General features: G+C 36.2%; 1 protein-coding gene across 2 annotated transcripts in view; it reads right to left on the bottom strand.

The window, feature by feature from the left end:
• The window catches only part of Zmym1 (zinc finger MYM-type containing 1), a 31,094-nt gene that overhangs the window by 9,246 nt on the left and 581 nt on the right, over positions 1-21,267 (bottom strand). The window contains exons 2-6 of one of the 2 annotated variants that reach the window (XM_013154150.3): positions 11,346-11,528; positions 7,400-7,469; positions 6,967-7,216; positions 1,199-1,373; positions 902-1,114 (exon numbers count right to left, since the gene is read on the bottom strand). In XM_013154150.3, coding sequence (XP_013009604.2) covers positions 902-1,114; positions 1,199-1,373; positions 6,967-7,216; positions 7,400-7,469; positions 11,346-11,441 — 804 coding nt within the window. In that variant the 5' untranslated portion in view covers positions 11,442-11,528. The remainder of the gene's footprint in view (positions 1-901; positions 1,115-1,198; positions 1,374-6,966; positions 7,217-7,399; positions 7,470-11,345; positions 11,529-21,267) is intronic. The other variant, XM_013154152.3, reaches the window with a different exon arrangement.

Here is a 21,267-nt window from a genome sequence, read left to right as displayed (position 1 = left end):
AAATTGAATTGTGGCTTGTTGGACTTCCTACTTTCAATTTTTCTTTCTCTTGGTATTAGGGATTTAACCCAGGGTTTTCATACTGAACTATAACTGTGGCCCTTTCCTACATGTTGAGACAAGTTCTTGGTAAATATTAAGTTGCCTAGGCTGTGCCTCAAATTGTAAAGCTCCTTTCTCACCTTCCCAGTACTGGGATTACAATAGGCATATGCCACCAGGTTTGGTCAGTTGCTGGCTTTTTTTTTTTTTTTTTTTTGAGATAGGGTCTTGCCATGTAGTTGACTGGTCTTGAACTCACTACGTAGTCTAGGCTGGCCTTGAAATCACAATGATCCTCCTGCCTTAGCCTCCTGAAAGCTGTGATAATAGGTGTGCAAAACTACACCTGGCCAGTTGTTGGTTTTTAAGGAAGAATTTATAGGGATGTTTAAGATCAGTAAGCATCATATGAACAAGATATGCAACAGTGTTACTTCATGAAAAAGGATTAAACTAGTAATTGTGTTCATATTGGTCCACCAATAGAGGGCCAGCCAAGGCTCTCCTATCAAAAAGAGGGGATTATTTCTCATCATATTATTTCTTTTTATGATTGATTTAGAAAAAGCATGTAATATTCTTGATCATTTTACACTGCTTAGGTGAAAGAGTTAAAACGTATAGCATTCAAAATAAAAACACTTTCTGTTTGGGATTTACCAACCAATAGATTATGGTTATTTTTACTGTTTTTATTTGTAGTTTATAAATAAGACTTCCACTTGACTGTCTTTTCTCCTGGGTAAGACAATCACTTATCAGCAGAAATTATTCTCAGTGGTATGAAAAACTACATGCACACATTATCCCAAAGTAGAACCATTCATAACACAATAGAAGAAATAATGTTTCTTTATACCTTCTCAGATGCTGCAATAGTCTTTGAGCTACTAAAGTAATGAGACTGTCCATCCCTCTGAAGTATTTGAAATAGACTAGAGCTGGTGTAACAGTAAGCTCCACAATTCTCACAACAGTTCATGACGAAGTTGTTAGCAGAGTGAAACTTTGAAAAGCAGGCATTATTGCAAAGATTGTATTTCACATTCTGATATTTTACTTCATACTGAATCTAGGATTTAAAAAAAAGATGCAATAAAAACTGCCATTTAAGAAGAATCAGAATCCTTTTAAATGTTAAAAAATTACAACTTACAGTAGCCATCTTCTGACATATGTTGCACTTGGTCAAAATGCTATTAGTACATATGGTAACAAATGGTTTTCTTTTTTCTTCATATGATGAAAGACAAGATTGGCTACAAAAATTTTTGCTAGAGGCATTATCTTCCAGTTGGAGACTGATGACATCCTTCAGATTTATAATGTCTCTAAAAATAAGTAGCAAGGACACCATGAAACACCTTTACCACAATATTATTATTTTGCTCTTCATAAAATGACCCCTCTTTGAGTTTAATTTACTCAAAGAACTATGAAACAACAGTAGTAACATCAGCCTTGAAACAACAAAACCTAAATCTGGTATCCAGTTCTATCATTTACATTAAGCAAGCTTGGACAAATTATTTGCACTCCCTACATGTTAATATCTTCATCTACAGTAAGGATTATAAAATATATTTCATAGTCCATCCCTGAGTACTAGCCTGTATTAGTTGATGCTACTAAGAGAACACAGTGATAATGATAAGTCCCATGTTCATATCTGAGCCACTTTGGAATCTGTCAACAGATTGTATTAAAAGCATAGTCTGCAATTCCTGAAGGTAGAGGTGGTATATTCCAGATATGTTGAGGGGGAATAAAACATCAAAGCTAGTTTTCATAAAACATTAAAATACTACCTTTTATCCACTGTATTGACATTTTAACTGATTGTGCAAAGCCAAGAGTAAGACACCACAATGCTACTCCTAGATATATACACACAAAAAAACTAAAAACAGGCACTCAGACAAGTATTTATTCACATACGTTCATAACTACTACCACTATTTATAATAGTTGAAACAGCTCAAACATTCATCAATGAATGAATGGATAAACAAACTGTAAATAATACAAGAGACTATTACTCAGCTATAAAAAAGAATGAAGTACAACAAGGATGCTTCTTGAAAACATACTAAGGAAAAGCCAGGTACAAAAATCACATGTAGTATGATTTCATTGATATAAAATATTCAGGACAGGTCCATACAAAGAATATAGACTGATGGTTACTAGGGGTTGGGAGGAAAGAGAAGTGGGGAGAAACTGCTCAATAAATAAAGCACCTTAACTTTGGGGTGACAGAAAATTTTGGAATAAGGTGGAGGTAGCAGTTGTCTGAGGCAGCACTCTGAGTACTACTAAATGCCAATGAAATGATTAATTTTTGTTACATGGATTTCCCCACAACGAATTGGGAAAAGATAAAAGCACTGATAGGTAAAACTGCCCAGGCTTCAGCTTATATCAAGGCAATGGCACTAAAATGTACCTATATGCATGTTATTCCCTTCTGCACATTTGCTGTAAAACAAACCATGTCAGTTCAATTAAGGATGTCCCTACTGAATATTTTTTTAACTCAAATACTGTGATCCTGGAGTATATTATTTTAATATTCTCTGTGACAAAAATGGGACATAGCCATGAAGGACTTCTCCAGCCCATCCAAGAGTTGATGATTGTCTCAACAAAAAGCCTATAGAAGAATACAGTTATAATCCGAATTAACTACTTTTTTCATGGATCACATTTTCATTTGAACATATAGACAAACTCTTATTCAGAAGTGGAAATCTGCAGATAATTTCTTGAAAATTAAAAAAGAGTGCCATTTCAAGGAAAACAAAGAGACACTATTTAACTGACAGTAATAAAATTCAAACTTTCAAGTAAAAATTAGAATTTTTGGAAAACTTAGCTGCCACCTCTAGCTTGTTCACTTCCCAACATTTGAAGTTTTCTGATGAGATTGGTTGTAATCTATAAAATACTGCATATAATGAAATGTGTCAACATTTGGAAGCTCTCCAGAACTCATTGAACCAATTATTTTCCAAATGATAACAGCAAAATGTCACAAAAATCATTCATTCATGGTTAAAGCATACATTCAAAGAACAAGACAGGATGATGAAAATAAGACATTTGTCCTTTTCCAAAAACTTTTTCCAAATTACTTATCAGTAAGGTGATATTTTCTTAGCAAAACAAACATGAAAATCCAGTCAGTCATTAAAGTGGTTAGTAAAACAATTTGTTTTTATTTTTTCTCTGTCTCTCTTTCTTTGTCTTTTTGAGACAGGGTTTCACTGTGCAGTTCAGGGGGGCCTTCAACTCACTTTGTAGCCCAGGTTAGCCTTGAACTTGCAGCAATCCTCCTGCATTTGGCTCCTGAGTGCTGGGATTACAGGACTGTGCCACAGTACCTGGCCAAAAATTCATTTTTCTAACCTTTAAAGATATAGTCATTTTTCATTAAAATTTTAAATTCCTAACATAGTAAACTTGATGAATATAACTTATATGACAACAGCCCTTTAGGAGATATATATATAATTTGTTTATTTATTTTTGGTGGTACTGGGGATTGAACCCAAGGCTTATTCATTGAGCAACATCCTTGGCCCTTATTAAATTTTGATACGGGGGGCTGGGGGTTTAGCTCAGCGGTATAAGCACCTGCCTTGCAAGCAGGCGATCGTGAGTTTGATTCCCGGTACCGATAAAAATGAAAAAGACAAAAAAAAAAAAAATTGATACAGGGTCTTGCTAAATCGCTGAATTGTCCTATCTAGGTTCAAACTTGCAATCCTCTTAACCTCAGCCTCCCAGGTGAGATTACAAGTATAAATCACTACACCTGGATGAAACCTTTAATAATTTTTCAGAGTGTTAAAGAACCCATAAGCACTGGCATGAACCTGTAGCCCCAGTGGCTTGGGAAGCTGAGGATGGTTGGAACCCAGGAGTTCCAGGCCAGACTGGGAAATAGTGAAATCTCATCCCATTAAACAAACACATAAATACTGCCCCACAATGTGCAAAGGGCTCCTAAAATGAAAATGTTTGAGAAGTGCCATAATGATAAATATCAAGATATCTGGATTCCTAGAGTCTTTACAGAATATTAATCCTTTTTTTTTTAAAATCAGTATCAGGATTGAACTCACAACCACGCGCTAGCAAACAGGTGCCTATGCCGCTGAGCTAAATCCCCAGTCCCCAGAATATTAATCTTAAAGCATAAGTTTTTAAGATGAACTTTTCCTGAAAGTGAAACATTTCAACATTAAAAAATTTTTAAGGACTTTCCAATTTCTTAATCTAAAGTACAAGTTTTGTTACCATTATCACACGGGTGATTTTACTGGTTTAAAATACAGCTAGCTCTAGCCACAATGTTATTCCTATAGTTTATTTGACAGGATTCAGTGTTCTAGGCAAGTTTAGGCTTTTAGAAGGTACAAAAGGATGACTATACTCTGGTCCTTAATATTGAGAGGCTCACTGTCTAAATAGGATGAGATGTGCGTACACAGTACTATATCAAAGCAGACCACAGAATATTCAGTCTGGGGAGGCGGTGATAAAAGGAGAGTGAGGGACAGTGTGAGAGCAGACAAGGGTAAAGATATTTGAGGCACAATTTTAAGGCAGAAAGAATTAGCCAAACAGGAAAAGAGCAGAGCAGTTACACCAGAAAAGCCATGGCAATCTGAAAATGCTTACGAGTTTTTACTGTTTTTGGCATATTAGAATGCTGGTTTCTAATGTACTACAGGCTTATTAACAAAGAATTTAAAAAATAATTCTTTTAGAAGGACCTGAAGTTGGCTTGAGCATAGATGTGAACAACTTTCCTATACACAAATCAGCCATTAGTGCATAGCCCTATTTTGAACTTTTGGTTGGCTGCAGGATTTCTAGGACTTTGAACCAACTATGATAGTAAAGTGTAGAAATGATACTACTTCATTGTTAGTCTTCAGGGAAATGCAAAATAAAAACATACTAAAATAAGTAATACTTCTTAAATATATAGTTGCCTAAAATAAGTCACAATTTTTCTAGTAAAATTTCAAATGTCTCATTTAAAGCTTTCACTGGTTCTGGAAGCAGAATAAAAACTAACCCCAAAAGATGTTTAAAAAAACTGCTATAAAAAGGCTGGGGATTTAGCTCAGTGGTCTAAGTGCCTGCCTGGCAACTGCAAGGTCATCAGTTCTATCCCCAGTACCAAAAAACAAACAAACAAACAAAAAAACCTGCTATAAAAGAAACTGCAAAAATTACTAGAACTGAAGCATAAATTTGAGAACTAAATGAGGCACATGAATATAAAAATCTTAAAGTTTTAATAAAAGCACAGGTTAGCATGAATAATGATAGCCTCCCTTAGTCCTAAGCATTATAACTACATTTCGGCCAATGTATGTAATTTTTAGGAAAAATTTTATTCCAGAAGCAAAACTCACCTCGTATTTTTGCTCATACTAGATTTTTATGCCTTAGAGAGTGACTTACATGCTTAGTTTTTCCTGCTTTGATCTTTCTAAATATGTCTGACATGTAGTTAGGCTGGTGTTAAAGAAATGTAGTTAGCATACGCCAAACATAGCAAGATGATACCTTAACTTCCCAGGGCCTCAGTTTCTTTAAAACCAAAAGAAAAGGTTTGGACTGGGTGTTCTCTAAGGTCCCTTCCAGTTTTATGATTCTGCAGAGAGAGAAAGCAGGCTGAAGACAGTGCCACATAGCCCAGAGCAACAATGAAAAAAGACAAAGTATAGTAGTGAAGGGTTGAAAAAGCAAAAGAGAAACGAAAACAGTTCTGAGGAACAGGACTTAAAGCAACAGGTAATATTTGATGCAGCAGTCAAATGAGCTAAAAGCAATCTATAAAAAAGGGATTGTGAGTTAAAGGTGTAACATTAACAGTGATAGTTAACATTTATTGAGTTCTTATTACATGCCAGTACTGTCCTCATCACTTATATACATTATTTAATTCTCATTAATTCTGATGTACATATTTCACAAACAAATGAATGTTGGGAATGCTGAGAAACAAAGAAGTTCTCAATGCTTCTCAAACTTTAGCATGTGTATGGATCACATGGGGATAAATGCGGTTCTGAGTCATTAGGTCTGGCTGAGTCCTGACAACCTGCATTTCTAGCAAGCTCTTAGGTGATGTTGATATAGCTGGTTAGGGAACATACTTTGAATAGAAAAATATTACTATAAATGGAAGAAGCAACATTCATATTATAGGAATTTAATTCTAAGATATTATTTGAAAAGGAATTTTTTTTTTTTGTACTGGGGATTGAACTCATGTCCTCACGCTCACAAGGCAGATGCTTATGCCACTGAGCTACATCCTCAGCCCTTGAAAGGAATTTATTATATTTAGAAGCAAATCTGGTGGTCTGTGAATTTTCTCGTTCTGAAACAAAAAGCTAAAATTTGGCATTAGTTGCCTGAAATCTCAGCACTCAGAAGGCTGAGGCAGGAGGATCACTGCGAGCTTGAGGCCAGCCTGAGCTACGAAGTGAGTTCAAGGCCAGTCTGAACTGCATAGTGAAACCCTATCTCAACAAAACAAAAACAAAATTTGGCAATTAGCATTTAATGAATATTAACAGCTCAGGGCTACTGATTCAATCACAGTCTAACATAAACCTCTGAAAAAATTATTATTCACATGTATGTATGTTCTATCTATGGCCATCCAACTTTTTAAAAAATAACTAAAACAAACAAAAAAATTAAATCACTTTCTTTGCCATTGTACGAGAAATAGTATAATTCTACATTTGGAAGATCTATAAGCAGAAACAGTTTCTTTTCATTAAACCAAGGTGACACATCTTCAGGAAAAAAAAATGAAAACAGAAAATTACAACTAAGATTCTGGCCAAGATCTGTGTAGGAAAGTAAAAGGCATAAATTAGAATTATATACTTTGAGCAGTTTGAGCAAGTTGTCTTGGTAGAAGCTGGTACACTGGCAGATGCAATGTATTCAGTGATGCATGGGGTAGAGCAGAAAAGCTGAGTAGATCCTTTTCTCTGATAAGCAGTTTGTCCTTTTTGGAGAATTTTTTTACAACCAGCACAGGAAACCTGAATAGCTGCAGCTGAAAACGAAGGAAGCATTTTATTCGTGCCAGATGATGCTGGAGAAAGCTGAATGCCTGTATTCAAATGTGAAGCTATAAAAAGAAAATAAGAAGAAAATAATTAGTATTTTCATCAAATTAAGTATGTCTTCTTTCATTTTCAGAGGTAACTTCTTGGACTTAAAACCTAACCCCCAACTAGGCAACAGTCAAAAGCATTTAAAAAAATGAAATTAGCATATCATACATATTATTAAATATAATTAAGTCTATTACCACTGTCGGAAAATGTGTTTATTTTCAGTTCATTCTCCTGATTTTTGGGTTGTTGGGCTCGACAATACTCCTAAAAAGTAACAGAAAATAATGAATACCATGTATTTAAGAGCATCATTCAACAGAAAGTGATAAATTATTCTCAAGTCTGTTAAATGAACTGTATAACTGACTTGAACCAAGGTATACAGGAAAGCATTCTCCTTTTGGTACCCTTTGGCTGACAATACTAGTTTTCCATAGAACTTGAATGTGACTTTACAGTCAACAGACTTTTAGTAGTGTCTAAGGATACAGTAATAGTTTAGCAATCTTAATTAGTTTTTCTAAAGTTCGAATTGGACCCGACTCCCCCAGGCCACAACTTGCTAGGCAGCAGAGGCACTACTCTCCGCAGAGAACTCAGCTCAGTATAGTTATCAATGGCCAGCACATGATGGGAAAGAGATTATATAGGGCATGAAATTTCGCAGGTTTTGGGACATCTGGAGATACTTGAAAATTTATACTAGATACTTTAAGGACTTTGTGCATTGAGATTCAATACTATCAGGGAACTTTACCTCAGGTGTTTATTAAAACCTTCCAGCCTAATGTCCTCTGCCTTCTTTCTATCCCTATAAAAGGTTCACACTTCTCTGTAGGGCAAATAGCCTTATAGCTCCCTGCTTGCCTGTACCCAGGCACAATAAATTCCACACTACGTTGTCTCCCTCACAAGCCTGGTGGTCTCTGCTGGTGCCCCCTGTCCCAGGAAACTAGTTGTATTTTAAATTCTAGAATTGGGCAACAGTTAATTCCATGAAAAAGAGTAAGTATTCCAATGAATCAAGCAGGGAAGGCTGGTTTTATAGGTGAAAAAGGGCTGAAGAAAGAATAAACAAAAATCAAGTGGACTGATCCTTCCAAAATTATTTTCCTTGGAAAGTGGAGACAGACAGAATAATACAAAAATAGTTCTCACTAATAAGAACTTACTTTGGGCTACCTTTTTTGTGTAAGGATTAGGTAGACAGAATTGTATTATTAGGCCAACTGAAACCTTCCTGTTTGGGAAATTCTGACATTTTTGCTCTAATCCAGATTTTTTGGAAGGTCAGATAAACAGTTTAGGTTTAGTTTGGTGACATGAAACTTTAGTGATTTCCTTGCAATTTTTATCTTGGTCTGTCTGAAGCTCATTGGCCTTCAATAATATTTAACAATTTTCACTACCAATAGAGAATAGGTACACTCTGTGACACCTACTGTCCCTATGTACTTGTTTTAATCATTAATAGCCAATTGTCTTCATAAAGACCTTACACCCAGAATTGTTTGATTGGACCGAATGATTCTTACAAAGGAGGCTTTTTCTAGAACATGAGGCAATTCCACAGCCAACGTGTTTATTATGGTTTATATATAGATGTTCCACCAAAATCCTCATTCAATCATAGGTGGGGCTTTTGGCAGGTGAGTACATCATGGGGGAGCTATAATCATTGGTGGGTTAGTGCACTACTAAGCTTATAGCTAAATGTGCTGTTGTTAGCGATGGGGCTGGGTCAGAAGAGGTGGGTCACTGGGGGTGTGACCTTAAAGGGTGTATCCCTCTCTCTTTGGCTCTTCCCTTTGTATTCAGCTTTCTGATTGCAATGAAATGAGCAATTTTCCTTTTCCAGTTTCTTCTACTATGCCTTATGCTTTGGAACTAGCCAACTATGGACTAAAAAATGTGAGCGAAGCTGAGCATGGTGGTGCACTCTGATACCAGCATTTGGGAGGCTGAGGCAGGAGGATGGCTGCAAGTTTGAGACGTGCATGGGCTACAAAGTGAGCTCAAGGCCAGCCTGAACTGCATAGTGATACCCTGTCTCAAAAAGACAACAAAGCAAAATGAAACAAAAACATAAGCCAAAACCTTTTTCCCTTTTAGTTGTGGATGTTAAGTGTTGTGTCTCAGTGAGGAGGAAAATGACTAAAACAATGTCTAAACTTATCTGTAAGATTTAAATGTCCACTAGTTGAAGAAGCAATTGGTAATTCCTACATGGATAACACTCTCCAGTGTGATCAACTCAAGAGCCATAATACCTTCACTTAATAATGATCCACTTTATTTCTATTTTCTTTTTTTAAAAAGATAGCAACTCATTAATATTGCCCAGGTTGGCCCAAATTCCTGGGCTGAAGTGAGCCTCCTGTTTCTGCTTCCCTAGCTGGACGACGGTGGAATATTGGAAGTAAAACTGAACTCTATGATTTACTTTTCTCTTTCATCAGAAATTTCAGTTACCTCATTTAAAAACATTCTAAGGAACTTTGATCTTTCACAATATTCAAAGCTTGAGCCTTCATAGGTTCTTTAGTACGTGGTACTTGTCACTAGCTGGTATGGGCCTTTGTATTCATGAAATGGAACTCAAAACTAAAGCATGAATTTACAGAAAAAGCTTTAATTGGAAAGTAAGAGAAAACAGGAAAAGATTCCAGCTTGAGTAGGAGGCACTCGGATTTAGTGCAAGGATTTACAAGGATTTAGACTGGCCATTCCCACAAAAGCAGGAAGCAAACTTTTAAGGAGTAGCTGAGGTCTGGCTAATTATTATCTCACTGTTGGTTTCATATCTCAGGTTGAATCCTTGTCATCCTTTTGGGGCAATCTGGCTCCCATAGGAGCAGTCCTTATGATCTGAGGCTCTGTTGGAATCCAAGGTCACCATAGGTTCAGTCTTTTGATATACTGGCATAGTCAAAACTGCTGAATATAGATGTTTTCAGTTTTATAGAGTGACAAAGATAGGCTAGGTATACTTCAGGTCTAATATACATATCCCTAAATGACGAATGTGTATATGCAGAACTGAGAAGGACCCAGAGTTTTACAAAATGAAGGTCAAGCTTTGGTCTACTTTTAGTTACTGTCTTTGGAAAAAACACAAATGAATGTCTTTAGATGATTATTAGGGTAAGGGCCCAGGAGTTTGTTGTTTATCCCTATGGTGGTCTGTGACCATGTCTTGACTATGTTAGTATATCTAAAAAGGTTTTTTAAAAATTTAGGGTCAGGGATATAGCTTCCAGGCATAGCACCTGCCTGGCAAGCGTGAGGTCCTGAGTTTTATTTCTGATACCCATCCCCACCATTGGCTCAGCATGGTGGTGTGTGCCTGTAATCCTAGCACTTGGGAGGCAGAGGCAGGAAGACTGCTGCAAATTCAAGGCCAGCCTGAACTACACAGCAAGTCCCTGTCTCAAAAAGCCCAAAAAGTAAAAAAAAAAAAAAAAAAAATTTAAATTATTCTTTTAAAAAATTTTATTTTAAAGAGAAAAAAAAAAACAGAAAAATCAAGAAGCAAATAAACAAAAACTTGTTTTTTAAACTGGTATAGCATATGTTTAGAATGTTAAAGGTTCTGTGTTAAATCTCTAGCACCAGGAAAAAGAAATGTGAACATTAAAATTAATTTGGGTTAAAAATTTATGAAGAAAATCTTTTATGAGTTCTAAATGCATTTTGGACATGATAATTCACACCTGTAATTCCAGCACACTCAAAGGCTAAGGGAGACGGACAGCAGGTTCAAACCCAGAGCGGAAAATTTAGCAACTTAAGGTGACTCTGACCCCTTCTCAAACAAAAAGCTTACATAATGTATTAATTGTACTACTACTTGGAGGCAGTAGCATAAACACACAATTAGTTATTTGTATTATTTCAAGTTAAGATAAACAAAAATGTGATAACCTTAACAAGGTCAAATACACCCTAAGCAATCTTTTTACTGACCTAAAAGCCCATAGACTATTTTTCTTTCAAATCATTTTCTTGGTACTCAACACCATATACTTTATATTATTTTATTAACTCCTTTGGAGAAGAACTTGAATTCTCAACTGATAAATTAGCACTTTTAGTAATAAATGTTGCTTTGGAAGAAAGAATGTAGGGTAAAATATTTACCTGGGCATTGTCAGGTTCTGTCTGAATTTCACTTAGCTGCCCCAACTGCAGTGTCATTGCCTCATCACATTCACCATCGAACAGCGGTTCTTTCATTTTAGTATCTGATGCAAAGGAATCCTCCAGCTCCAAACTAATGGGTTTCTTCTCGGGGGACGGCCTCCAGATTCCTACAATAAAACACTGATAAAGAGTCTAAATTTAAAATTATTACTTTCAAATATGATGAAGTTTATGGAACCACAAAAAAGTGTTTAGATAACTTGGCACCAAGGTTCCTTCGTATCACAATTGGCTTCTTTCCTTTCACCCATTACTCAGCATAGTTTTGGTTTACATTTTTGGCAGCTCTGTGTTTTTTCCTAGAACTAATTTCTGTTTCTTTTCCCTGAGGCTTGCATGCAAAATAAAGCCAGTATACCTATAAGAGGATTTATTTATCTATTTATTGTGGTGCTGGCAATCAAACCCAGGGCAAGGGGTACTTGTAAACCAGGCAAGTGCTCTAAAACTGAGTCACACCCCAGACTGATTTTTATCAATAGTCTTAGAAAATGTAAAGTGGTAGTAGTAGGGACTGAAAAATAAACTCAGTCATTTTGCAATAAGCTATATCTCCAGCCTGCTTATTTATTTTTTATTTTGAGACAGGGTCTCACTAAGTTGCTAAATTGCCCAGGTTGGACTAGAACCTGAGGTCATACAGCTTCAGCCTCCCAGAGTGCTGGGACTGCAGGTGTGCATCACCATTCTGGTTTAAAATGTAGTCTTTTGAGATTATTCAATCACTTCTAATCACTATAACAACTCTGTCTTCCAGTTATCCCCTCTCTTCCTCTTTATTGGTTCTTCTGATAGCATTTAGACACATTCAAGGAGCTGGGCATGGTAGCACATGCCTGTTATCCCAGCACTTGGGAGGCTGAGGCAGAGGAATTATTGCTAAGACAACCTAAATGAGTTCAAACCCAGCCTGAACTGTACAGGGAGAACCTGTGTCAAAAATAAACAAACAATAAAACAAAAAATATATTCAAGGATCTAGGATTAGAGGGGGGACTCGATTTCTTAATCTTTGTTGCCTTTCTTACTACTCTGTAGTTCCATGACTCTAGGATCTTCCATTTCTCTTCTTTGCCAGGTCTTTTGCAAACACTTATTTCACCTGCTTCTAAAATATTTGTGTTCTTCCACAACACAATTCCCTAGTACTCTTGTTTGCTATATGGGTACAATGTGAGATTCAACTATCACTTATACACGGATTTTCCTCTACAATCCCAAGCTCCAGCCCAGTATTGAATACCTCTTCTTGGATATATACCTCAAACTCAGATTTAAAAACTATACTGTCATAGCCACACATATACAACAAACATGCTTAAATATAGTCTCTTTTTTCCTTTTTGGAGATAGTGCCTTGTTATATACTTCAGGCTGGCTTGGACTCATGGAGATCCTCCTGCCTCAAACTCCTGAGGGCTAGGATCACAGCCATGCATTACCACGTCTGGTCCATATATTCTTTTTCTTGTCAAATGGCACTATTATATACTGAATTTATTCAGCCAGAAATCTTGTAGTTCTAAATTATTCTTCTTAAAATCTAATCACAAAAATTAGATCAAGTCTACCTTTTAAATGTCTGGATTCTTTTATTTTCCCATTATATATCATGCTTACTTCTTTCTACCCACAAAAATCAATGGATTTGGCACATAGACAGCTAAAATTCAAAATCACAATATAAAAGATCGTAGCATATTTAAACTTAAAGAATTCCAGGATCTGGAATTATTAACTCAGCAGTACTGGTTGCTTAACAAGATATAAGGTCCTGGATTTGGTCTCCAGCAGCAACCACCCTGCCCCCATACATAATAAAAGAAAAAGGAAAGAAAAATTTTTAAATTTTATGATTTTTGAGGAATTATCAGGACCCTTGTGATTATTCAGTTCCAAGGCCTCTTTCTCAATTATAGACTGGGACTCCGTGTTATCCATTATACTTGACTGATAGCTGCTGCCTCCTGATTCTAAATTCTTAGGAACTCTTTCCCTCCTAGGATGATTATGGAGAGTAGGTGTAACTCGCTCTGTGGTCAAAACCTTAGATTTAACACAACACAAATAAGGAAAAGTTAAAGCTGTTATCGAAGTAATCCACATCTATGATTTCATTTGGAGTTACTACATGAAACAAAAGAAATTATGCCATTATTTTTTATGCTATTTGTTTTCTGAGGTTGCAGTTCTGCCACTTCCTCTTAACTCATGTTTAATTCAATTTTTACTGAAAAGCTCCTATCCCAAGGCAGAAAATGAAATATTAACTCAACAAGGCCTGACTGTAAGTATATATGTATGTCATGTGGCTACTACACCTATTTAGCCCACTTGAGAATTGCACACAAACTCACTGAAAATTACTATATTGTTATTTAGGAGATTTCCTTACTTGAAAGTAAATATACTATACATGTCTACCACTGATGAAAAATAAAGCACCTATGACCTTTGTTATCTTGGTATTCCTTCAACCTTGTGATTGCACAAATTAGGAAACAATGGAAAGCTGAAAAACATCAGTTGTTCTACAGTATTTCTGAGCCCAGTAATTAAAAAAAAAATATGAACAACAAAATGCATGTTAGAATAACTTTTAAGACTAGTTTTTAAGTACTGTCTTACCCATCTTTCCAAAATGGGGCTAAATTATAATATGTTACAGTACTACTAGTCAAAGGATAATTGTGGCTGCTTTTCCTGCTGGTCAATACTACTTGATAGTAAGTAATTAAAAATACTTTCATTAAGAGGTTGGGACTATGACTCAGTGGTAAAGCGTTTGATTAACATGGGCCAGGTAGTGGCGGCACCGGTCTGTAATCCCAGCACTTGGAAGGTTGAGACAATATAATCTCACTGAGTTCAAGGCCAGCCTGGGATATGTAGCAAGACCCTGTCTCAAAAACCAACCAACCAACCAACCCACCCACCCAACAAACTAACAAAAGACTCAAAACAAACAAACCAAAAAAAAAAAAAAAAAATCATGTATCATTAGCATGCACAAAGTTCTAGGTTTATTCCCTAGCACTGCAAAATTTTTTATTTTCATTTCTTAGTACACATGTCTGCTTTCCAGGCAGTTCGGAACCACTGGTGGTTCAAGCTGGCAGGAATGTGTTAAATCAAATAGGGACACATTATGAAACAGACAACAAAACTTACATTCTCTTTCAAAAGCGAAACAAGATGGTAAAAAAACTGCAAGTTATCAAGAGTCACATACAAATCTTCAGAAGGAATTCATACACTTTCCTCCTGAAAAATTAGTACAATATTACTTATATAAATGTTTTTTTTAAAAATCCATTTTATTTCAAAGAGAAAAACAAAAAATAAAACAAAATTTCAAAACATGACAATCAGGGGACAACAATGGTACATATACTGTGCATTGCCATCCCTAAATTAGTCACCCAGAGTACAAGACATCCGCATGCAATTGAATACTAGCACAAATCTTTCTCTTCAATGAACTCAGAGAAATCAGTAATATAACTATCTTAACTATTATAGACATATACATACACAACATTGTTTCAGCTTCTCACACTAGTGAGACAATATGATGTTTACACATGCATGTCTGATTTATTTCACTTAGGAGTATGGCCTCAAGTTGCATCCATTTACCGATAAACATCTCTGTTTGTCCTTCTTTATGGCCTAGTACTCTATTGTGCAAAAACACTACATCTTTTTTATCCATTCCTTTGTTGACAGGTATTCAGGTTGTTTCCAAGATCCAGCTATTACACATTGTGCTGCTATAAATACGGGTGCACACATATTGCTGTGGTATGAATTTAATTCTTCTGGGAAGGTATTCTAAAGGGGAATAGCTGAGTTGAATGGGAACTCTAGTTCTAGCTTTTGAGGCATCTCCACACTGATTTCCACAGTGGTTGCACCAGTCTACATGCCTACCAACAGTGGAAAAGGGTTCCTTTTTCCCCACAGTCCCTCCAGCATTTGTTATTGGTTGATTTCTTGATAATAGCCATTCTTTCTGGAGTGAAGTGAAATGTCAGTGCTGTTTTAATTTGCATCTCTCAAATGACCAGTGATGTAAATGATTTTCATATCTTTATTGCTGTTTGTTAAATCTGAGTTTTCAGGCTAACTTTTCAATTCTTATCTTCTAGTGTTCATACTACTTTCCATCCTGCAAAAATCTTATGTTCAAATCTTGCTTGTTTGTAAACCAGTTCAGCTATGTATTTTATCACACTGGCAAGAATTTAGGGCATTTTCTGGGCCAGGGGGCGGGGGCGACGACCAGTGAAGCAGAAAATAGTAGAAGGTAAGTATTTGGAGTCCTGGGTTCTGGGCAACTTAGTGAGATCCTGTCTTTTAAAAAGAAAAAAAGCCCCTAGATTTACAAATAAATCCTGCAAGTCATTGGCTGACTCCTACAATGCTTACTTGCAGAATGAGACTCTAAAAATCCTGGCAACAGTGCCTGTCTGGCAAGTGCAAGGTGTCGATTCCCAGTACCAAAACCCAAACCCAAACACCAAACCAAAAACCCACCAGAAAATGGTAGTTGGGAGGCCAATGATCTGAAAAGAGCTAATACCTCAGAAGCTAGTCAAAACTAAAAGGTGAAATTTAAGACTAGCAAAGGGAAAGGGAGCTTGTTTAGTTAAGAACAGGTATTTTGCTGGGCAGGTAGAATATGCCTATAATCCCAGCACTATGGGACACTGAGGAAGGAGGTTCCAAATCAGTTAGTATCCCATATGGGCAACTTAGCAAGATCCTATCTCAAAAAGAAATGGGGATGTAGTTCAGAGAGTAAGCCTTGGATTCAGTCCCCATACCCCCAAGACTTGATATTTCAGTAAGGTACTAGAAGGGTCCCATCTTGGGAAAAAAGACTACTACTTTGAAAGAATGGCAATTCAAAATAAACCATCTCTGACAAGTTCTAAAGCCAGCCCTCAAGTTGCAGCGCAGTTCTGGCATACTTGTCTAGCTTATACAAAGGCTAGGTTTGAGCCCCATCACGGCAAACAAGCAAACAAAAAAGCCAAACCTCAGCAGGGTCAATGTAATCTGCTGTCTGTCTGCCTACATGCAATACAGTTCTCTAAAGGAAGTACATCTAGACGTTAAGAATTTTCATCCATCACGAGCAGAATACAAAACACAATAAAAATGTGTAAGCCAATAATAATAAAAGTCCCCAAACTGAAAACAAAAACAAAGCCAGTATGGAGGTAGACAGCTGTAACCCTAGCATTCTGGGAGGCTGAAGCGTGAGGATTACAAATTCAAGGCCAGCCCAGACAATATAGTGAATTCTTGTATCAAATCTTTAAAAACTTTTTTTTAAAAAAACTGACAGTTTAACTTAGTGTGAAGCCCTGAGTTCAAACCGTAGTACTACAAATAGAAAAAGGAGGTAGACACATAGTATTTGAAGACTTATGGCTGGACAATATCCCAAAACTGAAGAAAAACAGCAAACTACCTAAATTCAAGAATCTCTATGAATCACAAACACAATAAATATAAAGAAAACATAAGTACTGTATATGAAGTCATATTGGTCAAAACAATGAAAAGATAATCTTAAAAAGCAGCAAGAGAAAGGAGAAAAAAAATCTATGCACAGGGCAATAAAAACAAATGAAAAATAAAAATATGATCTTTTTATACAATAGAGTACCATTTAGCCATAAAGAAAGAACATGAGACATTTCTAGCTAAAAGGATTTTGAGTTTTTTTTTGTTTTTTTGGTACAGGGGATCGAACTCACAACCTCACGTTTGCCAGGCAGGCGCTTATGCCGCTGAGCTAAATCTCTGGCATTTCTAGCTAAATGGATGAACCTTGAAACCATATTCTTAAGTGAAATAAATTGGAGACATGTATAAATACCACATTTTTCTGGTGTGTGAAATCAAAAGTGTAAACAAGGACCAAAGTGTATCACAGATATTGTGAAACAGGAAAAAAAATGTTCAAATGGAAAGGGGAACTAGGGAGTAACAAAGGGTAAAGGAAGGACGGAAAAGAAAAAAATGAGAAAAGCGGAAAAATGCAACAAAGCTTTTGTAAATAAGGAGGGGTAATGGTGTTGAAGGGAGGGGAAGGGAGGGTAGGGGAAAGGAATGGAAAAAAAAAAAAGAATCAAGTTGCCAGTCTTGGTGGTGCATGACCAAAATCCCAGCACTCAGGAGGCTGAGGCAGGAGGATCATTGCAAATTTGAGACAAGCCTGGGCTACAAAGTGAGTTCAAGGCCACCTCAAAATGCATAATGGGACCTTGTCTCAAAACAAAACAAAAACAACAAAAAACCAAACCAAGTTATACCATGTATACCTAAAATGTACCAATAAACATAATTTTTAAAAATGTGTCAGAAACAATGAAGGCCAGAAGCCAGAGACACGTTTAAAGTAGGGTACTGGGAAGCTTGAGGCATAAGAACATGTCTAGCATGTATATGGCCCTAGATTTAATATGCAGTACTACAAAAATAGTAATAAAGTACTATGGAAAATTCCACCTAAACTCTATATCCAATAAAAAATATGCTCTGAGTGTGGTATCCTAGCATGGATTTGTAATTACACCACTTTGTGAGGCTGAGGCAGACAATCTTAAAATCTGAGCCCAGCTTGCACAATTTAACATCTTGCCTCAAAAGAAAAAATAAAAGGTTTGCAGAGGCATTGGAGACTGTAATTCAATGCAAACATTTCTGGTTCAGTCAGTAGTGCTGAAAACTAAAACAAAAATTTAAAACACAAGGATTCAAAATTGTAAGTGAGGCTGAGGCAGAAGATCACAGTTTGAGCCCAGCCAAGACTACACAGTAAGTTCAAGGGTAGCCTGAAGTACATAGCAAGTTCTATCTCACACACACAAAAAGGGAACAAAGACATTTTTTCTTTTTTCTTTTTATTTTAAAAAGAATAAACCAAACCAAACCAAACCAAAACAGATCAGAGTAAAACAATGCAAATAGCACAAGACTTCAAGATAACAGAAAGTCAACAGGGCTACCACAATGTCTTTCATTTTTTTTCTAAATAGTTACAAAGACATTTTCAAACAAATCTGTCACCAGCAAACCTATAACGAGGAAATGCTAAAGAAAATTCTTTAAGCTAAAGTGAAATAGTATGTGGGAATTTGACAGAAACGCTGGAAAAAGTATATTATTTTAGTTTTAGACGGAAAAGAATGTATATAGAAACTCTAAGGAATCTCCCCTCAACTCCCGCCTTAAAAAAGCAACTAATAGGGGCTGGGGATTTAGCTCAGCGGCATAAGCGCCTACCTTGCTAGCAGGCAGTCGTGAGTTTGATCCCTGGTACCGATAAAAACACACACACACACACACACACACACACACACACACACACACAAAAGCAACTAATAGAATATAGTAAATTAACTCTTCCTTAAAACTTCAGTTTCTTTAAAATGAATGAATTGTGTACTTTTGGAATTATTTTTTAAAAAGACAAAAAAATTTTACTTTCCTTGGTTTCAGTTAATTCCAAAAGTATACAATTGATTAGTTTTAATAAACAATTCTGAAGTTTTAAATTGCATGTTGAAAGCATCTGCCTTCTCATAAGCCTTATGGGTTTGCAGACTGCCTATTTGGTGCTGTTACAACGCTTGTGTTCAAGTAATATTTATTTTACTCAATGCAGAAGAATGGCAATGCTGGCAATTCAGATATGCCAAAGAGAAGCTCAAAGTGCTTCCTTTAAGTGACATATACAGGGTTTGGTGCTATCCTAGGTTTTAGGAATCCACTGGGAGTATTAGAAAGTTATGTTTCACAAGTATGGGGAGGACTAATATAAGAATTTAGCAATACTAGATTGATTATTTTAGAATTTCTTCTCTTACTGTATCTCTTCAACATTATACTAGAGGTGTTTAAAATCAATAATGGAAGAAAAAAAAAGGCCAATCTTGAAAAACAAAATTGTCATTATTCATAGATGACATGATTGTACATAAAAACTCTGAGAACTGTAAGTAAATAAATTTAGCAAGGTCTATTTAAAAAATGATATTTCTCTGCAGTAAAAGTATTTTTAAAAACTATTTTCTATGGCATTATACATATCAAACACAGGATCTGGGCTTGTAACTCAGTGGTAGAGCTTGCTTAGCATGCATATTGTTCTGGATTCAATATCCAGACATGCACACACACAAAAAAAATTCCCACAAAATATAGAAATAAATCTAATGAAAAAGGTCAACACCTGTACACTGAACTCAAAACACCGTTAAGAGAAATTAAAGATCAAAACAAATGGAAATATAATGTTATTCAAAGACTTAACTTTTTGGTCAATTTTCCCTGAATTAAGTTGTGGATCAAAATCCCTGTAGGAATTTTTGTGGAACTTGCAAGATAATGCTTCATTTTTTTTTGAGACAGGGTCTCAGTAGGCAGTTCAGGCTGGCCTCGTGCTCACCTTGTAGCCCAGGCTGGTTCCTAATTTGCAAGGATCCTCTAGACTCAGCCTCCCAAGTGCTGGGGTTACTGGAGTGCGCCTCCAACCCCAGTTGGTAATTCTAATGTATATATACAGAACCTAGAATAGCCCTGGGGAGGTATTTCAATGCACAAGAGCTTAGCATGGTGAAAACCTGGGTTCAGTCCCCAGCAGGAAGAGGAGGGGGAAAGGAAACAAGAGGGAAAAGGAGAAAGGAAGTATGGTATGAACACAACAAAAAATAAAGCCACAAAAGATATATTTCTCTTATTTCTTTGCATTATTTCTACTACTAATAATACTAATATAATTTGTGTGAGTGTGTGTGTGACGCTGGGAATGGAACCCTGGGGCTCACCTGTACTAGGCAAGCACTTTTACCACCAACCTACATCTCCAGTCCTGTACTTTACATTTTGTAATATTTACTTTTAAAAAGCTAATAAAGTCATGATACTCCCTCAGTAGTGCTGAAAACTAACACAAAAGTATTTGAAGTGTTTCAAAACAAAAGTGTTTGAAGTATTTTGGCTACTTTCAAAACAATAACGTGTTAAGATTAACACAGACGTTAAGGAAGCAGTAGCTTTTTCTACTGAGTGAATACAGTTCAGTTCTTTGTATTGAGCTCTGGTATAGATCAGGATAACGACAGGTTTGCACTAGTCCTTTTTTGGATTTGCGCTTGTTTAAATTCACTCACATAAATCTTAGGCTTAAATTCACTACTTTAGCAAGTACTTTACTCCTTTAATGCTTCTGCCTCAACGTAAGAGTTAAATGAGGGGCTGGGGATTTAGCTCAGTGGCATAAGCGCCTGCCTTGCAGGCAGGCAGTCATGAGTTCGATCCCTGGTACCGATAAAAAGGAAAAAGACAAAAAAAAAAAAAAAAAAAAAGAGTTAAATGAGGAGTGCTGTAAAGTTCTTGCTATAAATATTGGATTCTGATATATTTATGATGAGGAATACAAGTTACCATCAAGTATCATTGGTAGTTCAACTCTTAAAGCAAAAATTGCTCACTTCGTTGTTTTGGTTTTCTTTGGGCGCAGACAGGGATCAAACTCAGGGCCTTAACTACATTCCCACTCCCTACCCCCACATTTTTAAGCTTCTGTTTCAGTTTATATTATGTGTGCTGCCACTGCATTCTGTGAATGTTCATTAAATTACGTTTGCAAACATTAATGTATGCAAACCAAGATATTCTCAATCCTGCACACTGAAGCTAAATACCACACCTTCATCTAATCCGAATTTCAAATCCCAATTCAGGAATAAAAAATTTTATAATTACTTCGTCTCTTTAGCCCGAATTCCGTGGACAATTCTGTTTGCAAAAGCTGTTTCATGGCTTTTTTTTGAATTAG

The sequence above is a fragment of the Cavia porcellus genome, unplaced genomic scaffold (assembly GCF_034190915.1).
Source record: "Cavia porcellus strain 051 isolate PalLab524CR breed Dunkin Hartley unplaced genomic scaffold, mCavPor4.1 scaffold_25, whole genome shotgun sequence".
Lineage (NCBI taxonomy): Eukaryota > Metazoa > Chordata > Mammalia > Rodentia > Caviidae > Cavia > Cavia porcellus.
This window is presented reverse-complemented; position numbering and strand designations above follow the sequence as displayed.